This window comes from Cupressus sempervirens, chromosome 4 (genome assembly GCF_028749045.1).
Source record: "Cupressus sempervirens isolate cs-2001-9-10 chromosome 4, ASM2874904v1, whole genome shotgun sequence".
Lineage (NCBI taxonomy): Eukaryota > Viridiplantae > Streptophyta > Pinopsida > Cupressales > Cupressaceae > Cupressus > Cupressus sempervirens.
Window position 1 is genome coordinate 725,498,723 of NC_143121.1, and position 26,193 is coordinate 725,524,915.

Consider the following 26,193-nt stretch of genomic DNA (forward strand, 5'->3'; position numbering starts at 1 on the left):
AAAAAAAGAAGTATTTAACTCAAAATGTTTTGCTTATGTGTTGCGAAACAAATGGAAAATGGATAATGATGGGCACAAAGTTGAAATAAACAAATGGAAAATGAAAAGCATATCTAAAATACTTTCTTCACTAATTCTGGCTATTCTAGTTCTTGGCAGATATGGTAAAATGAACAAATTTTTGCCTTTTTGATCTTTTGTTAATGTATAGATTAGTTAAAAATAAATTATAAAGATTTAAATAATGAATTTTGTGAATATTCATGTTATTATTATTTATGTTTAGATATTAAAATATGACCATACATACATACATACATACATACATATATATATGCATGTTTTACTTGCAAATATATGTTTTAATATAATGAATATGATTGGCAACCTTGCTAATGCTATGATAGCGGCTTAATAACATATCGACGGCATTAACAAGCGTATTGGCGTGACTCCCTGGATACTCTCCCGCATACATATATTCATACCCTCCCGCTGATCTTCAAGATATATACAACAAACACAGAATTACATAAGTCTTCTAGTGAATATTTTGTAGATCAACGGATACTTCTCAAACATCTTTGTTTTCATTATCATCTTCCAGTATTATATTCTATCTTTGTATTGAGAATTTTATTCTAAATAATATAAGTCTTACAGTCTGATACATTAACATGGTATCAGAGTAGGTTTAAAGAAGTGATCTTGAAATCAGACTTTAATCAAATATTATTCAAAATAAAAAAATGGTTAACGGTATGAGGCTGGAAGACAGGTTAGAAGGTGATTCAGATTTTGCAGGCTAGAAATTATGACTGAAGCTCATATTGAAAGAACATGGACTAAATAAGTTTATTGAAAATTTTGATCCACCACCTAAAGGAATTAATGAACTAGAAAAATGGGAGAGTGACAACAATAAAGCTATGAAACTTATTGTGGACGGTGTTAAAAGTCATCTTCTCCCTGTAATCTCAGAACTGGACACTGCACATGAGATATACAATGCTCTTGGAAATATGTTTGAGATAAATAGTGCTGTTTAGATCATTACATTAAAGGACAGAATGTCAAATATTAAAATGAATAAAGGAGAAATTTTTTTCTTACTTTATGAGAATAACTGAATTTCGAAATTAACAATAATGGCTCTAAAAGGCCTTCCATCATCATGGGATACCTTCAGACAAGGGGTATGCTCTTGGTCAAAAGTACTGTTGTGAGGTTTTCACACATCGCCCCAAAATCTTGGGGACCCCCTTTTTAATCGCCTTTAGGGCCAGTGGAGAAGGTTAGATGTATTTTTCGCCCGGTTTCAACTTGATTTTCCAGAGCTATCAGTTCTATCCTTAGGCCGAATAAGTTCAAAATTGATTTCAACTTGGCAGGATAAGATTGTGAATTTTGTACTTAGACGATTTCTTTTGAAAATTTGGATTTAATTGTAAATTTGAATGATTTTCAAATAAGGAAATTTTTCGTTAGACTTAGGTTCTTGGAAAATCTTATTTTTTTTGGTGAAATAGAATTTAATTTTGTAAGATGAAGTTAAATTGCAAAATCGATTTTTACTCTAGAGGCAATTTTATTTTTTGTCATAAAATTTTAATTATTTAGCAAAATCGATTTAGAGGAAAATTGCAAAAATTGGCTTTAATAGATTAAATTTGCCATGAAAGCTTTTGGTATTTAATGAAATTGGTAAATTAATATTAAGAAATGGCTTTTGGTTAGCCAAAATTCAATTTCAAGGATGTATTAATTAGCAAACCCTCATTAAATAGAAATTTTTAGCATCCCCAAGGCACCATTCAATTTCGTTTTGCAATTTGTGGTTAATTAGTAAATTAAAAGTGCAGTTTTCATTTTAGAAAATTAAATTTTTGGCAAAGTATTTAAAGTGGGCCACTAACTTAGCTTTAATTTTGTTTTTTTTTTCCTCTATAGGACCAAGTCGGCCAGCCTGGGAGGAAGGTGAAAGCTGCTATAAAGGGAGTCCCCTCCCATTTCATTTTCATCAATTCATTTGCTCCTCATGCTTGGGCGAATTTGAAGCAAGGGCAGATTTCCAGACCTGGGCGAAATTGGTGGAAGGCAGTTTTTTGGCGATTTTTGGGCAATTTCTCCATTGCCATTGTTGGGCGATTTGTCTAAGGGCCAGATTTTTTGCGTTTTTGGGGATTTTTGCTCCACTTTGTGGGCTGCGATTTGTGCCCTAGGTGGCAGATTTTACAGATTTTGCTCCTTTGCTTGGGCGAATTTTGTGGAAGGGCAGATTTTATTTTTCATGCTTAGCCGAATTTTGTGGGAGCCGAATTTTGTGGGGGCCGAAATTTGTGGAAGACAAAATTCTGATTTTCTAGAGGGGCTGCAATTTTTTATATCAGATTTGGGCAATTTTGTTGGGAGAAGAGATACATATGAAAGTTTGATTTTTGCATAGAAGGCAAGTGTTGGATAAGCTTAGAGGCTTTGTTTTCTAATTTGCAAAGGGATTTGTAATTCTTTGATGTCATATCCCGGGTTCCGAAAAGTTGCTGTAAGATTATTAGTTAAGGTGAAAGTCATCATCTAGAGTTGCAAGGAGTGCTTAAGCTGACATCCATTCTTTCGCTCTTTTCTAAGAATTGCACTACTTGGCTCTTCTTGCCTTTTGGTCCACCACTCTACCATCCCGTAATAGGGCGACGAGCATGGAGGATGATAGTGCAAGTAAGAATCCCAAGCGGGCAAACGCTAAGAAAGACAAAGAGGATATGACGCCCAAAACTTCCTTCTTCTCGAAAATGAAGAAAATAACCGATACTAATATCGCTACAGTGGACATGATACGGATGAGGGACAGACTAAAGGAAGGACAATCCCCCTTGGCAAAGAGGATATACAAGAGCGGAATTGTACATGCAGCAGCTTTTCCTCCTACTTTGCCTTGTCCGGAATTGATTATGGAGTGTGCATCCAGATTTGATCTAGACAGTAAATCCATCATTTTTGGCGAAGGGAAGAGAGTATTGGCCAACATTGGCGAACAAGCAATTCAAGAGACATTTAATATTCCCCAAAGCAAGGGCATGACAGTTGTAATGGTGGATCAGGCGGCCAAATCATTTCAAGGTAACCAAGAGGCCTACTTCTCACATCTAAAGCGGAATTGGATACACGAAGGAAGGAAAGGAGTTAACAAATCAACAAGGCTTACAGTGGCAGATTTCAAGCCGAAATATGGCGATCTCATTGTTCTTCTCAGCCGGATCATGGGCCTAGCTCAAGCTATGCAATTCGAAAACTGGATGTACTTCTTCATTGATGAAATTGAAAAGGGAAAAGGAAAATTTGATTGGGTTAGGATCATAAGTGAAAATTTAGAGTTGCAACTTAGAACAGTTCAAAACCAAAGGCAATTCTACATGGGATCCTATCTGTTTTACTTAATTGCTAGATTGTATGAGAGTCCGGGACTTAGGGCCTTAGGAGAGATTGGTAATGGGCCAGGGCAATATTTGGTGCATGAATGCTATCCGCAGCTTCATTTGCACAATAACAAGGATTACAAGATGTTTTGCGATGCATTCGCCATGAAGACAGTAAGGGTATTACAAGGGGCGCCTGCTAAGAGACTTTCATCGGAAGCAGAAGCAAGGATTAAGAAGTTTGGGAGTTGGTTCATCCAATTCCCGCAATTCACATACATTAGAGTGGCAGGAAGTACAGTTTGTCCCAAGAGGCTTCCAAGATACCCGCCCGACAAGGTAGTTTTGATGGAATTGGCTAGGCAGCTTGAGCACTATGATAGAGTAATGAGGAATGAGGGGAAAACAGGCGTTTCCTTCTCAATTATAATTGGCAATGATAGTTGCCCAAATCGGGCCACCTTTGAGGCTGCGGAAAAGGAATTGGAGTGGTATCATCTAGGATGGTACAGAGCAAGGCAAGGATTCGACCCTGTTGGTCTTATCAAGGCATCTCATGGAAGCGAATTTAAGCATGTTCCCACTCTAGAGGACTTTTGGGCCAATGCAAAGGATGATTTTCACGTGAGAAAGCTAGCTTTCTCGAGATTGTCGGTGAATATGATGAGAGATATCAGATGGAGAGGCCTTGATATTCCCGATCAATTGGAGGATGATCGTAGTGTGTTGAGAGAAGACTATGAGACAGTAGTTGGAACAGAGTTGAATCCAGTGGATTGGGACGATCATCAGGATCCTTCCTTGGAGGCAGTCACAAGGACAGTAGATTTGCATACCGAGTCGTGGTATAATGCCAAGTTGAGAAAGCTACAAAGACAAAAGGTTCTCCTTACTTATGAGATGATGAAACCGAAGGAAGGTCTAGTAGAATCAATCAGACAGAAGGGTGAAGGAAGTGGCCGGCAATCGGAGACAGTTAGAAATAGCAAGAAGAGGGCTTTGGAGGTAGAGAAAAGCCAAGAACGTTCGGAACCTCCAGCCAAGAGACAGCGGGCAGTGCCGTCAAGGGAGAGTATAACTAAGGCTAGAAGCCAAGAGGTCAATTCGAGTGATAAAGGGGCCGCAGTGGAGGTGAGCTCTGATTCGGAATCAAGTGGCTACAGTGAAAGTACGGAGTACTCCCCTCTCTCGGAGAACCAGCAAGGAAATATGGCAGAAACTAGTAGAGAAGAAGATGGGCCGATTGATATTGAAGAGATAAGTCAGGCGTCTAAGGCCGTTGGTGATGCTTTGTTGGTCGAACCGAATCCGGATTTGGGGAGATGCACTGCACCACTATGGTTAAGGCAAATGCTTATGCCGAGAGGCGAGGTGGTAATGGCTCACGCAGTTGATGATATCCAAGGACTAATAGAAAAGGATGATAGCGAGAACCAAAAACAGATGGCAAATATGGTGGCAAGGGTAATCAGAAGCGACAGTGATGGTCACCGAAGGGTTCAGATTGCTATACCAACAGTCAATAAAGCAGCGGATGAGATTGCAGCCCAGGAGTACGAAATAGTAGAACATAATTTGGGAAGAAATACAGATGATATGGAATGTGAGGAGGTTCAGGAAGGCATAGCATCAATCAGAGAAAGATTGAGGAAGGCAAACGAAAAGATAGTAAAGTTGGAGGCCGAAAACAAATATTGGAGAGATTGCCAACCAATCCAACAGCTGCATCAGGCAGCCCTTCCTCAAGACAGCGGGAGCAATTCAGAAGAGGTATCAGCTCAGTTACATGAAGTAAGGGGTTGGATCTATGATACAATCCAAGATGGGCGAAATTTCTTGCCCTCCTTCATCTCAACATTCCCGTCATTGGTGACTGTTAGAAACAAATTCAGATTATTTGAAGAGGAATGGAAGAATTTTCTTCCCATCAAGGATTTGGTTATTCCTAGGCTGCAGGTGTTCATTAGGCTACCGGAGGCATATTTGGAAAGAGCCCGGTTGGTTGATGAGAGAGGATTGAGCATAGTTGAATCTTGGTATGTCGCATTGACTACCAGATTCAGAACACTTGAAGAAATTCATGATGAGATTGCACAACACGGCCCAAGCGTCGACACTTCCATTTCGACCATGATGAGCGACGTTGGGGTAGCGCTTGATTTTGAGGGTATTAGAGAGGAGGATGTCAGTGAGACAGGATTTGGATCGAGATTGGATGAGTTAAGAAAGGCTGCCATCAAAAGGAAACATCTAAACACCCTTTCCTCACTCAATGCTTTTATTGGGTTTGCAAAGGAATATGAGAAGGATCACGAAAGGATACTACAAGCAGCAAACAGCGTGGCAAAGTCAGCAGAACTTCGAGCGAAGCACACACCTTGTCCTCCTATGGAAGAAGTAACGAAAGGCTAGCTAAGTTCATTGCCTTAGCTAAAAGAACAAAAGAAAAAGGAAGAATTATATTAGAAGATCATCTTATGTAAGCCCAAGTGGCAACTTTCTCTTTCTTCTAGAATAGGACAAGTGTTTGTTTCTGATTGGCCACCATTTTGGTGCCTTCTCATTGGTTGCCACTTTTGCACTTTTTCATTGGTCCATTGATGAGGTGGCATCTTCTCATTGGCCGATGGGGTGGCAACCCTAATTAGGGTTTTGGATCCAATCTGGATCGTCGATCTTGTTTTGATCTCTACCGTCCATTGTATTTTGGACCTCTATATAAGGCCATTGGCTCTCATTTGTAAAGGGAAGGGGTTGGAGAAATTGTTGCGAAAATAATACCAAAGTGCTCTCTTTTTCATTGCATGTTGACTAAGAACATTGGGTGTTATTGCATGTTTTCTACTTCCACATAGTTAAATTTTCTTTTCAAGTTGAAGCAATTTCATTTCAAGTTGTTAGAGTAAGAGTAAAATAAAATGGATAGTTGCATGGTAGCTTTGGTAGATGTTTGATAGGGGTCAACACTAGGCCACTAGCATCCTAGCGGCTGGTTGGGAGGCTTTGTGTGGTGATCTAGTTTACTTTCCTTTGAAGCGTTGCATCTATGGGGGTAGGGCCGCTGGTTAGCCTTCATTAGATTCGATCCCCGTCCATCTGCTAACCTTCCATTCTTAGGAGTAGGAGTAGTTGAGTAGCCAAATTTCATGCTTAGAAGAGGTTAGTTAGAGAAGTAAACCAAAACATCGGCATTCTCACCTTCCATCGCCATTCACCCTACATTGCCATCATCGCGCCATCAACATCATCTAGCATTCACACCGAACCACCATCTCCATTTTCTCACCAAGATCCAAATTTTTCTCAAACAAGAAAACGTAAGGCCGCCTACGTGATTACCAGCAAATCACATTGATAAAACTGAGCGAGTATCCAACGGTGTAAGGAACATTGGAGTTATACTCATGTCCCATGAGAGATAACTTTTCAAGAGAGGAATTGTGTATTTGATATTCTGTATCAAGCATCCAATTACTAATATGTTATGTAGTGACACAAAACTCGCATCAACAAGTACCTAAATTTGAAAGACTTAAAGCTAACTGTGGACAAGAAGAATGTATGCAAGTAGCTCGAGTCCAAAATGTTTCCTCCTCAAAAGAAGAGTTACAAGTTTTCTCCACTCGAGTAAATAAGAAGAAAAGAAAATTCAAAGGAAAGAGAAAGCTTCCTGACTTCTCCAAAATGCAATGTTTTAGATGTGATAAAATTGGAGGTCCGGCATCGAGATGTCCTGATAAAATTAAACCACAAGCTTCATTTGCAACCACTCAAAACTCAAATGGAAATTTTGAACACAATGCTTTCCATTCAGCCCTCTCTTGTGAAGCATCAACCAGATCAAGTGCTTGGGTAATTGATAGTGGAGCCTCTCGACATATTACAGGTTTTAAAGGACAGTTAGACTCTATCAAGGAAGACTATGTTGATGAAGTAGCCATTGGAGATGATACAAGCTATCCCGTAATGGGAATAGGAACTTGTACTATTCATCTAAAATCAGGGAAAACAATTGAACTTACTAAGGTACTATATGTACATGGTATAAAAAGAAACTTGCTTTCTATCTTTGCTCTTGAAGATGAAGGATTCAAAGTTACATTTATGGAAGGAAAGGTATTAGCTTGGCCAAAGAATTCTAACATAAAAAATGCATACAAAATTGGCTCTAGACATGGATGTCTTTATCAGATTAACTCTCTCACTCATTCAGCTCTAATTCATAATTCTTTTAAAGAAAATGAAATCTGGAATAGGAGACTAGGTCATCTTCATTTTTGAGGATTACCTTCTCTAGGAAAAATGGTAACGGGTCTACCTAAACATAATCCGTACCATGAAGGAACTTATAAAGGTTGTGCTCTGGGGAAGAATATTAAAACTACATTTCAAAATAGTCAAACCAAATCCAAAGAAGTTCTAGAACTTATTCACTCAGACTTACGTGGTCCTATGTTAGTTCCTTCTCTAGGAGGTTTTCTATACTATATCATATTTGTGGATGATTTCTCTAGGAAGACCTGGATCTATTTTATTAAAAGTAAAGAATCTGAAGAAATCTTGACAAAATTTAAAGAGTTTAAAGCCCTTGTAGAAAATCTTTCTGGAAAGAAAATAAAAGTCTTAAGAACAGACAATGGTAAAGAGTACATTTCTAATATCTTTATAAATTATTGTAAAACTGTTGGGATCAAGAGGGAGTGTTCTGTTCATTATAATCCTCAACAGAATGGAATAGCTGAGCGAAAGAATAGATCAATAGTTCATTTTGCTAAAGCAATGCTTCATGATCAAAATCTTGAAACTTTTCTTTTGGGAGAAGCCTCTAATACTGCTGTTTTCCTTCAAAATAGATGTCCTCACTCTCATCTTGAATTCAAGACCCCTGAAGAGGCATTTACCGAGAAGAAACCTGATCTTAAATACCTGAGAATTTTTGGTTGTCTTGTCTATGTACATATTCCTAAAGAGAAGAGAACCAAACTAGAGCCCTTAGGAAAGAAAGGAATCTTTGTAGGTTACAGTGAAACTTCCAAAGCTTATTGTATCTATATCCATGGACAAAGAAATATTGAACTAAGTCGAGATGTAATATTTGATGAAGATTTGGCATTCAAAAGATCTAAAGATGAAAATGATTCAAATTTAGAAGAAACCATAGAAGAAACTCTAGAAGAACAAAAATCTGATAATGAGAGGGAGTTTCTAATGGAGGAAGATAAATCAATTGAACCCATGGACATTACTCACACTTCTGAGGAAAAGAAAAGATCACTATGGGCCAGAAAGGTAATTGAAGAAAACCATTCCATTCCCTCAGATTTCATTAGGGAAAGAAAACGTCCTAACATATAGTCAAGTTACATTGCATTAATGAGTGAAATCTCCAAATGTGAACCATTTGATGTAAAAGAAGCAGTAAAACATCAACATTGGAAAGATGCCATGATAGAAGAATATAACTCTATGCTTAAAAATGATGTTTGGGATATTGTTCCTTGACCCAAAAATAAATCAATTGTATACTCAAAATGGCTATTTAAAATTAAACATGCTGCAGATGGAAGTATTGACAAGTACAAAACAAGGTTTGTAGCAAGAGGATTTCCTCAAAAGGAAGGAATAGACTATGAGGAAACTTTTGCTCCAGTAGCTAGATATACTTCAGTCAGAACCATCTTAGCCATTGCTGCATCTAAGGGATGGAAAATTCATCAAATGGATGTGAAGACTGCATTTTTGAATGGTGTTATAGAAGAGGAAGTTTATCTTGAACAACTAGAAGGATTTGAAGTACACAATAAACAATCTCATGTATGCAAATTAAAAAAGGCTTTATATGGATTGAAACAAGCTCCCCTAGCATGGTATGAACGGATAGATCATCCTCTAACTAAACTTGATTTCTCTAAAAACATTGCAGATTCAAATTTATATTACAAGGTAATATAGGGGGATATGTTAATTATGGTTCTATATGTTGATGATCTTTTGATTACAGGAGAAGATCATCTAATTGAAAAATGTAAACAAGATCTCATATCTGAATTTGAAAGGAAAGACCTAGGAATACTACACTACTTCTTGGGACTAGAGTATGGCAGCATTCAAAAGGAATATTCTTAAATCAAGGGAAGTATACTTTGGACCTTCTCAATAGATTTGGCATGTTGGATGGCAAGACAATGAAAACTCCTATGGAAACAAACCTCCAAAAACTAAAAGAAGCAACTGAAGATTCTAAAAGTATTGACCCTACTCTATATCGACAGATAATTGGTTTTTTAATGTATTTGGTAAACACAAGACTTGACATCTATTATGTTGTAAATGTTCTTAGTCCATTCATGTGCAAACCTAAACAAACTCATTTAGTAGCAACAAAACACATTCTCAAGAATCTTAGTGGTACAATTGGATATGGTCTCAAATACACTAAAACTGACCTAAATCTAAGAGGATATACAGATTCTGATTGGGCAAGAAATTTAGACAATTGTAAGAGCACTTCAGGAAATTCAAAGAATTGTAAGAGCAATGATATCTTGGTTTAGTCAGAAGCAGTCTTCAGTAGCACAAAGTTCTACAGAGACCGAGTACATAGCTGTATCTATGGGAGCAAGAGAAGTTGTATGGTTGAGAAAACTTCTATTTGGATTATTTGGAAAGCCACTTCCACCTACTACTATTTATTGTGATAACCAGAGCTGCATGAAGCTATCTCTTAATCAAGTGTTTCATAACAGATCAAAACACATCAAGATGCCATACCACTATGTGTGAGACATGGTTGAGAAGGATGTAATCAAGTTGGAATATATTAGTACAGAGGATCAAATTGCAGAGACTCTTACCAAACTATTTGCTAAGACAAAAGTGGAGCATTTTCGTAAAGAACTTGGTATGATTGTAAAATCTGAGGAAATGTCTTAAAGAAATTGATTATCGTACATTTTATATTATAAATTTGTAAAACCTGTGTTAATCATTAAGAAGTGATGACTTCAAAATGATTTCACTTGTACCAGGAGAAGTTGTTGTAAAGTGACGTCCTTACAATAACTTGTAGTGTGATTCATTTTTGTGAAATTTTTTCATGTAAAGGCTTTATCTTATAAATCAACAACTAGGCGTTTGATATCATTAATTTGATTATCTACAAGTTGCTTGTATAGATATATTTTCGGTACTTGGTGAATATCTTGCCCTGATATTCTGATAGGCCAATACCACACTGAGTACTTGGTGATCATCATTAAATTGATGTTTCTGATAGGCCATTACTCTTGAGAGCTTGGTGAATATCAAATTGTAGATATTTTGATAGGCCAACTCTCATGTTATATGATGTCAAAAATAAGTTGATGAATATAATTTCATTGATGAATCAACCCTTATCTGACATTAAGAAGTCTTTTGATCAAAGACTTCTTCTGTGTATTTTTATTACTAATCTAAGAGGGAGTCTTAATGTATAGATTAGTTAAAAATAAATTATAAAGATTTAAATAATGAATTTTGTGAATATATATGTCTTACTTGCAAATATATATTTTAATATAATGAATATGATTGACAACCTTGCTAATGTTATGATAGCGGCTTAATAACATATCGATGGCATTAACAAGTGTATTGGGGTAATGTTAAGTCACGCTCGATAGACGTGACTCAAGCATGAGTCACGCCTATTGGTCATGACTCCCTGGATACTCTCCCACATACATATATTCATACACTCCCGCTGGTCTTCAGGATATGTACAACGAACACAGAATTACATAAATCTTCTAGTGAATATTTTGCAGATCAGTGGATACTTCTCAAACATCTCTGTTTTCATTATCATCTTCCAGTATTATATTCTATCTTTGTATTGAGAATTTTATTCTGAATAATATAAGTCTTACAGCCTGATACGTTAACATCTTTAATCTCCTAAATTAGGTTTTTCAATATTATATTGCCTTTTTAACCCACATTGGGCTCACCAAATGAAGAAAAAAATATTTTTTTCATAACAGACGTTCTTTTTTCAACCTAGGTTGTTGAGGACAACAATTAGTCACAGGGATGGTTTAAGGGACAACTATACTGTCCCACATACAGATTGCGGTATACCCATTCTGCCATGGTTTGGAAATGCCATTTCGCAGATGATACCCATTTGGCAAAAAAGAAATGCCTTTGGGATGGGAATATTCCCGTCCTCTCATCCTTGTACTATACTTGGGATAGGAATGGGTGCAAAAATCTAAGGAATGTGTCCCCATAGAGCACAAATTATTATTCATAATCCACAGAATTTAGCATATTCATAGCCTATCTTCTAATTTCTTTCTAGCACCTTTTGAGGAGATATATGTTGCAGGGAATGACTGGATTAATTCATGGCAAGATGAGTGAATCCCATGAAAGGCTAAGGCATGCATTTCTAAAAACCCTGAGGGCATAGTTCCAAGATTGGCATGAATGTGTTTTGATGACCTTGAGGGAATCCGCTTGTAGATTGGTATCTGAGTACCCTATGGCAATTACTCCCTCTCCTCTTTAGGATTGAGTTTGGAGAGGAGTAAGAGGGTTTGAATATGTTAACTGTCAAATAAATTATGAATTGTTCATTGTTTTTTTTAACTTAGTGGCATAGTAATGTCTGTTAAACATGGGAAATAGACAGCCCCGAGGAGGGGACATTACATAGTTTATGTAAGGAGGTGAGTTCTGTTTTCCAAAGGTTTTGATAGTAATAATTTAGATATGGAACATGGTTATTACCTTACCATGGTTTATAAATTGTGATAATGATATGTTGAACCTGTAAGTTGGGCACTGTACTCGTTACTCAGTAATGGAAATAATTTACTCATTTTGTATTTTATTACATCAAACTTTGAGGTTTGTTTGGTGTTTTGAATGTGTAAAGTCTCAAACTTTGTAGAATTAATTAATTTGTGTTTAAGGATATTTTATTCTCTTGAAGAGTTTGTTAGTTTAAATGAATTGGTGACTTCTTGAATTGTTGTCTCTTTTTCATCACACTCTTTAATTTTCCATTAGAGAATCATTCTTAATTTCAAATATGTGATTGTTGCTTTGTTTATCAATCACCTGTACTGTTTTGAAAACAAATGCGAGGAACTATATTAAAAAATTCTCCTTGTTTATGTATCAGATTGGTGATCTTCCTCAATTATGCATTCTAGCTCTTGCAGGAAACAAGCTTAAGAGCCTTCCAAATGCATTAACGAGACTTTCTAATCTGCAGGTAGTTTTTCTCCTCAAAATATTAAATTTTTGAAGATGAATGATCTGGAATTTCAGTCTGATAAATATAACATTTGTTCTTTTTGTTTATTTATTAATAAATGATGAATGCTTTGCAGGCTCTTTCAGTTTGTGGAAATTGCTTAGAGAAAATTCCTCCAGGTACCATGCATTATGCTCTTACTTCTAATGATAAGAGTTCTATTTAGTTTGTCTTCCAGATGTGTGAACAGCGAACAAGTCCTGCATTTGAAACAACTAGAATTTCTTTTCAAGAACTGGCTCACAAGACACCATAAATTTCAAAGTAATTATCCTTTCCTTATCTGCTCGTGTTATTATTGCAGTGAAAAATGATGATTGAATATGTTAAAAACTTCAAATTGTGAAAGGGTAATAATGAATTTTTTCTACCTAATCTAATTTTCTTAAGGGAATTTAGAATGCTTTGAAATCGTTCTGTAAATCCATTCTTGGAGGTAATTTTGAAACTCCACCTGCAGAAAAGGAGCCACAATCGAATTTGATAACTACTTGCAGATATATTCTACTCATGGGTCCATATTTTACTATTCTTGTGACAGATCTGCACTTTGAACAAAGCCAGAGGGATGAAATGATGACATCATGAGATATTCCTTTTAAGAACAGCTACAGTGATATTTATAAACCTAATTTTTTCACAAAATTACAAACTCATGGTAGAACTCTTTTCCATATAAGTTACCAATAAAATTATTTGCCATGAAAGAATAGAAGCCTAATAGGAGGCATTCAAAATAAACATTACAATTTGATCGACTTCTAGAGTGTTCCAAATTGTGTACCCTATAGTTGCTAAAGGATTTGACAAACCAATTTATGCAAATCAATGCTGGACTATAAGAATTTATTGTTTACTTAAATGTTATTAGTAATTACTGTTTCATCATTAGTATAGTGATGGTATATTGTAGGACAAATGGTAAATTTTGGTTGAGGGGTAAGAGTTCACCCAATCAGTAAGGAGCTCAGTATGTGGGACCATAAAATATCACCAATAAATACCAAACTGATTGGTGATAACTTGAAAGTTTATTACGGAATACGCCAAACTTATCACCTGCGCTAGTAAAGAGACTGAGACGGCCCAGCAAGAGACCATATTTTTCTTTTCAGTGTAACACAGGGATTTGCACCTACCTCTTAAACCTTCAATTACCCATCCCTGAGATGTCCTCACACCAGGTACTTGCGTACCCAAGTACTCCCAGCTCCACCATTCTGCAGCCATGCTGTCGTTGGGATGGGTACTTGAATTTTGACTTTTGAATGTTACTATATTGAATGTTCAATGGTTTTAGTTCATGTTGCAATTTTGCTATGTTCAAATATTTTAATTTTGTATGTGCTACTAATGTCATTTCATAACAAGAATTTCAGGTTCTATATGTATACCATACAACAGCTCTCCCTTCCCCATCCTTCCCTTGCCACCATCCCTTGGTAGTCCCTCCGCCATCTTGAAAATGAGGCCCATTTTCTCCCCGTCCTGGAAACTTGTCCCAGTGTTTCATCGTCCCAATGTACCCTAGTACTGGGGTTAAATTGTTTTTTTTCTTTGGTAGAACAAATTCGGAGAGGATAGAAAGCTTTGTGAGAAGAAAGGCCATCATTTGCAACCTTCTATGTTAATTTGTTGTAGATTTGGAGTAGCTTTGAAGAGATTTTTCAATCAAATTCAAATTCACAAGTAAGTTTTCAAAATTCTTTTTCTTTTGTTTTAAAATCATTTTGTCTAGTATGAAATGCATCCAATTTTATATGAACTCTGTCATACCTTTTCCAATCTGCTCTAACTCCTTTTAGAGGGTAATGAATAAGATCTAACACCTTTTTTAGTAGTTTTTGAAATTTTTTCATAGTTTTCTAAAGAATATCATATTTTTCTTAAAACTTTCATAACCTAACACTCTTTTTCTTTTTTTCTTTCAAGTTTAAGCTATGTTTAAACTTATCTAAAGTTTTAAGCTGACTTAGCTTGTTTCTAAATCTCTTTATTATATTTCTAAATTTATGCCCTCAATTTTTTATGTGACATGTGTAAGTTGATTTTGTTAGAACTAACTGCCAACGTTCCCTTTTGAGATTCATGACATGGCTTAATTGCCTCCTGTGTTCTATAAGTCTAGTGGTTGTTTCAGGCATAGACAGGTCAATCTTTTGGTGCAACAACTCTAGCTTGTAACAAGTGGTATCAGAGCTTGGTCACAGGTTCAAATCTCCTCGAGCAATGTTTTGAGGGGGAGATTTTAGAGTAATTGCCAATGTTTCCCATCAAGATTCGTGACATGGCTTAACTCCCTCCTGTGTTCTATAGGTCTAGTGGTTGTATCAGACATTGACAGGTTGATCTTTTGGTGCAATGACAACTCTAACTTGTAACAAATTCTTCATCAAAATGACAAATGGAGATGCCTCTGCAATTGGGTCAGTTATAGGGTTTGTCAATGCCCCAATAGATGCATGTCCATCAAGATATGTAGGAATGTGTCCTAAAGGGCTAGAGACAAGGCTTGAGCATATGCTTTTGAAGGACCCAACTATATTACTATGATATGCATAAAATGTGAAAAAGTAATCAGTGGAGGTATATCTCGTTTGAAATACTATCTTGGAGGCATAATAAGACATGACACAAGGGTTTGTCAATTCACCTCAAATGAAATAAAGAAAGAGATGAATGCCTTGCTTGCTACCCAAGAAGAGAAAAATTTGCAAAAGGAAAGGAAAAAATTGGCCGTGAGGGCAGCCATTTCTTAATCGCAAGGCATCTCAAGACTCACACTATCTTCTCTTCAAGAATCATTTATTATTTTGGATTCACCATCTTTAGTTTAGACTCTAGATTTTACAAAAATGATCATTTTATAATTGACTATGCATCCCAACCAACCTAGAAGAAGAAGAAGAAGAAGCACTTGAGGGCATAGTAGGCTTTTATCATGGCCCATGGATCTACAAATTTACCATCCCTTTGACTTCCACTTTCTTTGGTTCTAGTAGACCACTGCCACACACATCTTCTATAGATAACTTTTTATGCATAGATACTCCTAGAGCACAACCATTGCTGAAGGGTACGGGGTGGAACATGTGCATTGGCAAGTTGACATTCAATGTGCCGATTTTTAATTTTTTAACATCATCCCATTCAATGTTGTGGCTAGACCCATAACAGAAACTATTGTGACAGGAAAGGGCTACTGCCTGGTCTTATAGACTTGAGTGAGAGGTTAGTTCATTTGTTTTAATCTTTAAATGTTTTGCAATTTTACAATTTACTTATTTTTGTTTAATGTAAGTTTTTTTTAATTCAAAATTATGGACTTAATGTTAATTTTATTTCATGCTTGTAGGTTGCTTAAAGATGTTTCTAGCACCAAAGATGTGGTGGAAGACCAAAAATTACAATGGAAACAATTTGGCTGCACTTTACTTTTAGATGGATGGATGGATGGAACACACTATACCGTCATCAATTTATTGGTTTCTTGCAAGGATCAAGTGGACTTTTTGAAATCCTTGGATACCTCAGATAGAATAAAGACAATTGAAACTTTTGATGCTAGAGAAAGTTGTGATGGAGGTGGGGGTTGATAATGTGGTGCAAATAATAATTGACAATGTAATGGCATATGTGTCAGTGGATAAGATTCTCTAAGTATATCACACTTTTTGGGGTTCCTTGTGTAGCGCATGTCCTTGACCTTCTTTTGAAGGACATAGGAAAATTGGATTGGATGAGACCAGTTGTAGAGGATGCAAGAAAGGTAACAAAATATCTCTACAATCACCCTTGGGTTCTCTGCTTGATGAGAGAAAATACCCATGGGAAGGAGTTGGTTAATGTTATGGTAAATCGATGTTGTTGTAGTTGTATTAAATAGAGGAGATGAAAGTTCCTTACATAGAATTACAAGGACGATGTTTCTAAAAGAAATAATTGTGTAACAAAGATGGAAATAGAAACTACTTGATAGACTAGAGACTTAACTAAGATGACCATTAAAGAAACATTAGAATATTTTAATACCCTCCCTTAATGGTCATTGTCTAACTGTTGTCTTTTGGTCACAAATTGTACAAAACATTATGCTGTTGCTGAAACCCTCCCTAGGTTTGCAAAATGTTAATGACCAAGACACCAAAATCTGTCCAAAAAATTACAAAGAAGGGTACCCCCTTCTTCAGAATGGTGTGCCAAAAATGAGACAAGAGCCTGCCATTGAGATGATTTTGTGACTAACCCTCCCAAAATTTCTGTAAAACATTTGACTAGAAGTTGTCATAGAATACCTAACTTGATGTTGGATGACAAAGTTGGTCTTCCCTTGAGACAAAGACAAAACACTTAGAACAACTAGCATGATTTTGAGGAAAAATCGATAAACCCTCCAAACTTTGTAGATGAGCATGATGCCTCAAAACAAATTGCAAAAACGCACGACTTTTTAGGAAAAAATGGAAAAACTAAACACAATTTTTGAGGTGAAAAATTGATCAAAACCTAACTTGATTTTTGAGTGAAAAATCAATCAAAACTAGACAATACAAAGCTTTGTTTTTTTAGGGAAAACGGTAAAAACCCACCTGTAATTTTTGAGGAAAAAATTATAAATGCACCAAGGAATCCTATGCAACTTTGCGAATTACAGAATCAGAAAATTTTAAAGAGAAAATTACAAAAACCCATTTTAATTTTTTTAAGGGAAAAAAATTATGAAAACTCACAAGAATTTTTAAGGGAGGCAAAACACGAGACTTCACATGGTAATCCTGCACATGCAAACAACATGCAATAAACATGCAACCCTAAAAAAATAGACTTTTGCCACAATCAAGAAATCGCAGGATCAAAAACCTTAACCAAGCTTGCAATTTCCAGCAAAAATCTTCGAAGACTAACCACAAAAGTTCCGTAAAATACCTCTAACAAATTTTATTTCTAAAAATCAAAAAACAAATTTTTGGAAAATTTTCGAGATTAGAAGAGGTTTGAATTTTTATTAAAAAATCCACCAAATTTTATGAAATCCCATCGACTTGCTTTGATACTATGTTATGGTAAAACGATGATGTTGTAATTGTATTAAATAGAGGAGATGGAAGCTCCTTATATAGATTTACAAGGATGATGTTTCTAAAAGAAATAGTTGACGGAAATAGAATTTAGTTAATAAAGACTTAACTAAGATGACCATTAAAGAAACATTAGATTATTCTAATAGTTAGATTGGTTGTCACAAGGTTTGCAATGATTTTCTTAATGTTGCAAAGAGTTATTAGCTCTTTGACTTCTTTGAAGCAGTTGTTTGTGAGTCAACCATGGCTAGACTCAAGCTCTTCAAATGCTTGATGGAAATAGTGTTGCATACATTGTCTTTGACAATCACTTTGTTGATGGTGCTACAAAAATTGTAAGAATTCTCCTAAGGTAAAGAATGAAAATGCCAAGATCTAGAAGCTCAATTGTTAGCACAAGAGACAAAATGATATGATTCTCAATTGACTTGTTAGGTTGATGATCAATAATCAAAATAACCATGGATGCCCAAATCAAAATTGAGATGTGTACAATGTAGATGTGTCTGAATATATAGGCAATGCATGATAGCTAGGAGTAATCCAAGTGATAGCCTATCAACTAGACAAGATTCCGTAACAAAGTATGTGCAACAATGAGAGGATGATAATGTGATGAGAATACAAAGTTGGAGCTTACAAACAATGAGGTGTGAGACAAATATGCTCAAATAAAATGCAAACTCCAACGTGTTTATGTCATGAACCCTCCTTTGGAAACTCCACAATTATAAATGATGACATACTAAATAAATATCTAATAAAAATATAATATCTTATATCCTATATATAATTAACAAATATAATTACATTAATGTAATCCACAAATACATCTATTAATTAAAGTGCATTACCAATTGAAATATTTGTATTAGTCTTGAACAAAATTTAAAGAAGAAAATATAGGGAGTTAACACTATATCCTTAGATACTACCACAAAATACAATAATAATATAGATTAAGATAATCTATATCATCCACAAAATACAATAATAATAAATTAAGGTAATTATCATCCATAACTAATTATCACTGATCACATATTATAAATCACATTGTTGGAGCTTACAAACAATGAGGTGTGAGACAAATATGCTCAAATAAAATGCAAACTCCAATGTGTTTATGTCATGAACCCTCCTTTGGAAACTCCACAATTATAAATTATAATATACTAAATAAATATCTATTAAAAATATAATATCATATATCTTATATATAATAAACAAATATAATTACATTAGTGTAATCCACAAACATATATGAGTAATTAGACAAATACATCTATTAATTAAAGTTCATTACCAATTGAAATATTTGTATTAGTATTGAACACAATTTAAAGAAGAAAATATAGGGAGTCAGCACTATGTCCTTAGATACTACTACAAAATACAATAATAATAAATTAAGGTAATTATCATCCAAAACTAATTATCACTGATCACATATTATAAATCACCACTGATCACATTTCAAGGAGATTTTTTTAAAAAAAGTTAGATACTGATTAGGTTAGTGCTCGTTGTAAACAAATAGGCACGTATCCTGTACACATAACCTGTACCAAAGGTGCCGACAACTTAGGGATGAACTGTCATGTCAGAGGTCACACCTCTCGGTAAGCCCCAAGCTAACTATTTAATAAGGAACTTAGAAATGTATAAGGGGAGAAGACAAATTTGTTGTTCAGAGAAGAGCTACGATCAACCATGATTATTATTGGTTAACCACCATTTGAAAATGGAAAAGATGTAAGTGATTATAAAGACAACAAAAATATTCAAGCTAGCTAGGCTAAATCACTGCCACCCACAATTTTTACATTGGAGTATTTTTGGAAAGAAGGAACAAAGCATATTCCCCATTTTGGATGACGTGGAAAGGTATGAGAAAGGAAATAGAAAACCACCAATAAAAAGAACGGTAAGCCTCAAATAAGATAAAAAGGAAGTAGTAAGGCAAAAGGTGGAGTATATATAAGTAATCATTCCAAACCAAAGTAAATCGGCATAAAAGAGGTACATATAATATAAGGAGGGAAATATAAGTGGGTTGCCCACTAACATACCATTATTATATTTAGGATAATAAGTAAGTGTTAAAGCTAAGGGAATAACATAGAATAAGAGAAGTGAGAAAATGTTTAAAATAATAAGAATTAAGAGTGTAAAAGGAATATAATAAAATAATAATTTAAGAAGTTATTTTATTAGAAGGAATTTGAAATAGTAATATATTTCAATTAGATATAAAGTAATTAATCCATTCAAAAGAAAACACAAGTTCATACATTCTCAAGTGTAAAATATATTCAAATTCATTCATTTGTAAACTGTCAAATTATAAATTTGAGGCAATTAAAAAGTGTCTCCAGCAAGGGACATTACAGTGGTATCAGAGCATAATTCTGCCATCTTGTGAATTTTGGCTCACGCAAACCTATCAATAAATCTAAAAACTATGCCAAAGCAACTAGTACAAGAATTAAGAAGCTTCATGGAGAAAACTAACAAAAGGTTTGAGAGCACAATTAAAATGATCCTCCTAGCCATACAAAAATTGAGCAATAATAATCAGAGTGACCTATTATAGAAGTGGGGCCAACCACAAATAGTGTGGAAGGAATTGCACAAATATACACAAGATTGGATCCACAAGTTAGGAACTTTATTTCCTTTTAAGAATATTATGAAACCAAACTATTAGAAAGTAAAAAAGAAAGCTATATAAATAAAGATCTTGTAACAGAGATTAATAAGGTATTGTTACCACTCTTTGACAGAAGAGGGAAAGAAACTGCTCAGTCATGGATTCAAAAATTGGACACTTACCTATCTTATAGCCCCATGATAGAGGAAAGTGACATTAAGTTTGCTATACTCCATTTAGTGGGCCCAACACACGATTGGTGGCATTATGGTCGCAAAAGTCTAGGCCATAAAAAAATTACCCACTTATAATGAATTCGCACAAAGCCTTATTAATAGATTTGATGATAGAGATTTGGAGTGGTATTTCCAAGAGTTGATCCACCTGAAATAGATAGGGATCGTGGAAGAATTTTCTTGCGAGTTCCGATTGTTATCAGTTATTATTCTTGATCTTTCCCATAAAAGGATCACTTCGATGTTTATAGGACTAAAAAGCTCCACTAGAAGCTCGGTAAAACCTCTTGAACCACCAAATTTGGAGGAGCCAAGAAGATTGAATCAAATTACCTGAAGGAAAAGAATATGTTGAATAAGATACAACATAGAGGTGAAGAACCAAGGAAAGACGATAAGGGAAGGAAATGTTATTCCAGTTAAGAACAATGGTATTCAGGGCATCGATGGCAAGGGAGAGATGAAATAATGAAGAAAGGCATATGTTTGAGATGCAAAGAGCCATGGTAGCATAGACACAAATGCGGGAAAAGGAGCCAAGTCCATATAATTGAAGCAACACAAGAAGAAGAAATACCATGTAAGAAGATAAAGCAAAATGATTGATCTCAGTATTACCCAAGTAGAAAACTAGTGGAAATTTGAGGAGGGTTAGTCTTGAATAGGGAAATAAAGTACGACATTGTGTTAGAGAGTAACACAAAATGAAAGTTAATATTATGTCAATTCATTTTATTGTTAAATAAAAAAATAACAAACTTTGATTTAAGACATCCTTGGTGAGTGTCAAGATATGGTTTTTACGTTCTTGGTGAGCATCATTATTCGTATAGCGGACATTCTTGGTTAGAATCGCCACTCCTTGTAGAGGACGTTCTTAGTGAGTGTTGCCATTTCCTGGTAGAGGATGTTCTTGGTGAGTGTCGCCACTCTTGGTGGAGGACGTTCTTAGTGAGCGTCACAATTCTTGGCAGAGGACGGTCTTGGTGAGTGTTGCCACTCATTATTTAGACATTCTTGGTGAGCATCAAGGCTCAATGGAACATTCTTGGTGAGTGTCAAAATATGGTCTAGGCGTTCTTGGTGAGTGCCAAATCTTGATCAAGAGACATTCTTGGTGAGTGTCAAACTTGATTATGATATTCATAGAGCAGGCAATACTAGCAAAGGAGAACACAAGTTCTTTAACAAGTCGAGATAAATTTTATCTCTCTGAAAATTTTTCTTAAGATTTTAAAATTTATGATGAAATATTTTCAAAATCAATAAATCTATGAAGGTATCAATTTTCTAACTCAAGTTGTAATTATCATTTTAGGGTTAGTCAAAGTTGCAAAACAAGATAATATCGAAGGATTGAATTGGTGATTGCTTGAGGACAAGCAATTTTGGGAAGGGTGGAATATCATGACCCTTCCTTTGGAAACTCTGCAATTAAAAATGATATAGTACTTAATAAATATCTAATAAAAATATATATATAAAATAAACAAATATAATTACATTAATGCAATCCACAAACATATATGAGTAATTAGACAAATACAATCTATTAATTAAAGTTCATTACTAGTTGAAATATTTGTATTAGTCTTGAACAAAATTTAAATAAGAAAATATAGTGTCAACATTATGTCCTTCGATACGACCACAAAATACAATAATAATATAGATTAAGGTAATCTATATCATCCACAAAATACAATAATAATAAAATAAGGCAATTATCATCTAAAACTAATTATCACTAATCAAATATTATAAATCACAATAAACTAATTGTAAATCATCGATCGCCTTTCAAGGAGAATCGGTTAAAAAAGGTAGACACCGATTGGATTAGTGCTTGTTCTAACCAGATAGGCATGTAACCCCTACCAAAGGTGGTGACAACTTAGGGATGAGTGGTCATGTCACGGGTCACACCTCTTGGTAAGCCCCAAGGTAACTATTTAATAAGGAACTTAGAAACATAGAAGGGAGAGAAGACAAATTTGTTGTTTTGAGACGAGATATGATTAGACAAGATTATTATTGGTTCACCACCAATTGAATATTGAGAAGGCAAAAGTGATTATAAAGACAACAAAAATATCCAAGGCAACTATGCCGAATCATGGCCACCCACAATTCTTACATTGGAGTTTTTTTGGAAAGGACCCCATTTTGGATGACGTGGAAAGGTGTGAGAAATGAAGTAAAAAACCACCAATAAAAAGAAAGTTAAGCCCAAAACAAGATAGGAAGTAAGTAGTAAGGCAAAACGTGGAGTATATATAAGTAAGCATTTTAAAACAAAGTAAATTGGTATAAACGAGATCCATAGAATGTAAGTATAAGCGGGTTGTCCACTAACATACCCTTATTATATTAAGGATTATAATAAGTGTTAAAGCTAAGGGAATAACATTGAATAAGAGAAGTGAGAAAATATTTAAAATAATGAGTTAAAGAGTGTAGAAGGAATATAATAAAAGTATAACAATTTAAAAAGTTATTTTATTGGAAGAAATTTGAAATAGTAATACATTTTAATTGGATATAGAATAATTAATCTATTCAAAAGAAAACACAAGTTCATACATTCTCAAGTGTAAAATATATTCAAATTCATTCCTTCTAAATCGTTAAATTATAAATTTGAGGCAATCAAAGAGTGGCTCCAACAAGGAACATTACAGTCTACATGACAACTAATATGCAAATGCATTATCCTAAGTAGACTTAAGTAAAGTCTAATTAGTAATATTTAACTACACCAACACCCCTCCTTAAGTGTAATTAGGTAACAAAAGCTAGATGACAATGCATTATGTGTCTCAGCTACTAGGCCATGTTAGGTACCCATGCACAATATGCAAGTTGAAGAGATATGCAACACAATCTCTCATAAAGTTGAGAAAGAAGGAAAATCTCATCGGAAAAATCCTTCCCCAAAATGAGATAAAAAATAAAGTAAGATGCATGGATGGATGAAGTAATGAAGACCCTGCCCCGCCCAGCCCACCCCATAGAATGTAAGGAAGCAAATATAAGTTGGTTGCCCACTAACATACCATTATTATATTAAGGATAATAAGTAAGTGTTAAAGCTAAGTGAATAACATAGAATAAGAGAAGTGATAAAATATTTAAAATAATAAGAGTTAAGCATGTAAAAGGAAGAAAATAAAAGTATAACAATTTAAGAAGTTATTTTATTGGAAGAGATTTGAAATAGTAATATATTTCAATTGGTTGTAGAATAATTAATCTATTCAAGAGCAAACACAAGCTCATACATTCTCAAGTGTAAATTATATTCAAATTCATTCATTCTAAACTATCATTATAAATTTTAGGCAATCAAAGAGTGTCTCCAACAAGGGACATTACACTCTATATGACAACTAATATGCAAATGCATTATCCTAAGTTAAGCGTAATTAGTCATATTTAGTTACACCAACACCCCTCCTTCAGTGTATTTAGGTAACAAAAGCTAGATGACAATGCATGATGGGTCTCAGCTACTAGGCCATGTTAGGTAACCATGTACGATATGCAAGTCAAAAAGATATGGAATACAATCTCTCATAAAGCGAAGAAAGAGGGAAAACCTCTTGGGAAAAATCCTTCCCCAAATTGAGATTAAAAGATAAAGCAAGATGCATGGATGGATGGAGTAATGAAGACATTGTCCCCCCCTCTTCTTCCATTATGACATACATCATGCATATACAGTAAAGAATCCCCATATAGGAGAGAAGAAGTGAAAGAGAGACCAAGTGTTCCCGCTCAATGTAGAATGAACACCTGTGGTAGATGCTCTAGGCTTGATATAGGAAACTCACGCATGAGTGTGGAGCAACATTCCTTCCGTTAGGAAGAAACAAAACTGAAGGTGCATCAATAAGGCCTCCCCCATCTATAGGAAGAAACCTAAAAATGTATGGAATCTCTGAAACTTGCTCAAGTCCCCATGTCAATATTGAAGGTTGTCTCCTCCAAATCATCTGTACTATGCCTTCTCTGCTGAAAAAGACAAAGCCAGGATCAACTGAGGATGAATGTAGAAAATATTTCTCCTTTGAAGATAAAGTGATCTCCTCCAATTGCTGTATTAAAGTATCCACCATCATGTCATCCTCAAAAGAATGATCAAATAGAGAATGAAGATGAGGGCCAAGATGTTCCCTTACAACAACTGGAGAAGGATCATCCTCATCAAAGACAAGATGAATGTCATAAATAATGTCTCCCAAATCTGCAATATAGGACTCCACAAACAAACTTACATTGTCTATGAAGTAGTCATCCCATGGAATTGAGTCTGGAAGACAATGAATATCCTGTTGCACAGAGTCACCTGAATCCATGGCTATGTGAATACAAGCATCATCAGGAACAACAATAGATGCAATATTGATAGGAGGAGAGTAAATGGATGGCTCAAGCACTTGATCACATGTGAGAATACCCAAGTTCAAGTAACCAAACTTCTCCTTAACGTTTGAATCATCACCGAAAGTGTGATCAAAATCTGCTAAAGAATCAGTGTCATCATCATGGGCAATGGCTAAAAAAGTTGTATTGTCGAGACGTGTGATCAACCATCCATGTAGCAAGTATCCCTCTAGTCCCCAAGTCCCTGATGAAAACTGAATTAGGCGTGAATTCCACAGTCCTCCTTGTTGTCTTCCTTATCAATAGTTCCTTACCAAATCACATTCTTATAAGTATGACTGCTCATCAAAATAGGTAGAGTATGACGAGGATCAAATGATGAAAACATAGACTGTGAGGATGCCATATAATGTGAAGCCCCTGAATCTAGAAGCCATCTCCTTGAATCATGACTTGAAATAGCAACTAAGGCTTGACCTTTGTCCTTGTGATCCTTTCTTTTAACAAAATAGGACTGTGAAGAAGAGGATGAAGTAATCATTCTTGAAGGTAGACTAATTTGATATTTCTTAAGAAGATTCTTGAGCTCATCCATTTCCTTCTTGTAGCAATGATGTTCTTCATGTCCATTCTTCTTGCAATATGCACAAGCAAGCAACTCCTTCTTGGATGTTTTCCATTATTTTGGAGTTGTCTTGTTCGTGTTCTTTCTTTTGTTGTTTCTTTTTTTGTCATGGATTCTTTATCTTGTTAGACCCTTTTCCTTGATTACCTTCATTAACCACCAATTCTTTAGACTTTGGAGACTTGATAATCCTTGTGCTCATCAATTTTGTTTGTTCTACCATCAACATCTCCGTGAAGGCATCAAATGAAGGCATGGTGTATGAAGGACCCATTGTCAACTTGTGGGTATTGAAGCTAGAAACCAATGCTGAATACTCAAATGAAAGATTGTAGTGTTCCCATTGGAACTACAAATCATATCGTCAACTTTGTCTCCATCCTCCTCCAACATGCGTAGGAATGGATTTCCCTCATCGTACGTTAATGCCTTGTGCATGTATGGTGAGTGTGATTGATTGTACGGTTAATGCCTTGTATATGTTCATGGGAT

At 35.2% G+C, this 26,193-nt stretch overlaps 1 protein-coding gene across 5 annotated transcripts in view; it reads left to right on the top strand.

Annotated features, from left to right (window-relative positions):
• The window catches only part of LOC149563326 (uncharacterized), a 266,540-nt gene that overhangs the window by 25,751 nt on the left and 214,596 nt on the right, over nucleotides 1-26,193 (top strand). For all 5 annotated transcript variants that reach the window (XM_089826669.1, XM_089826672.1, XM_089826671.1 and 2 more), the window contains exons 5-6: nucleotides 12,586-12,678; nucleotides 12,797-12,839. In XM_089826669.1, the coding sequence (XP_089682795.1) occupies nucleotides 12,586-12,678; nucleotides 12,797-12,839 (136 nt within the window). The remainder of the gene's footprint in view (nucleotides 1-12,585; nucleotides 12,679-12,796; nucleotides 12,840-26,193) is intronic.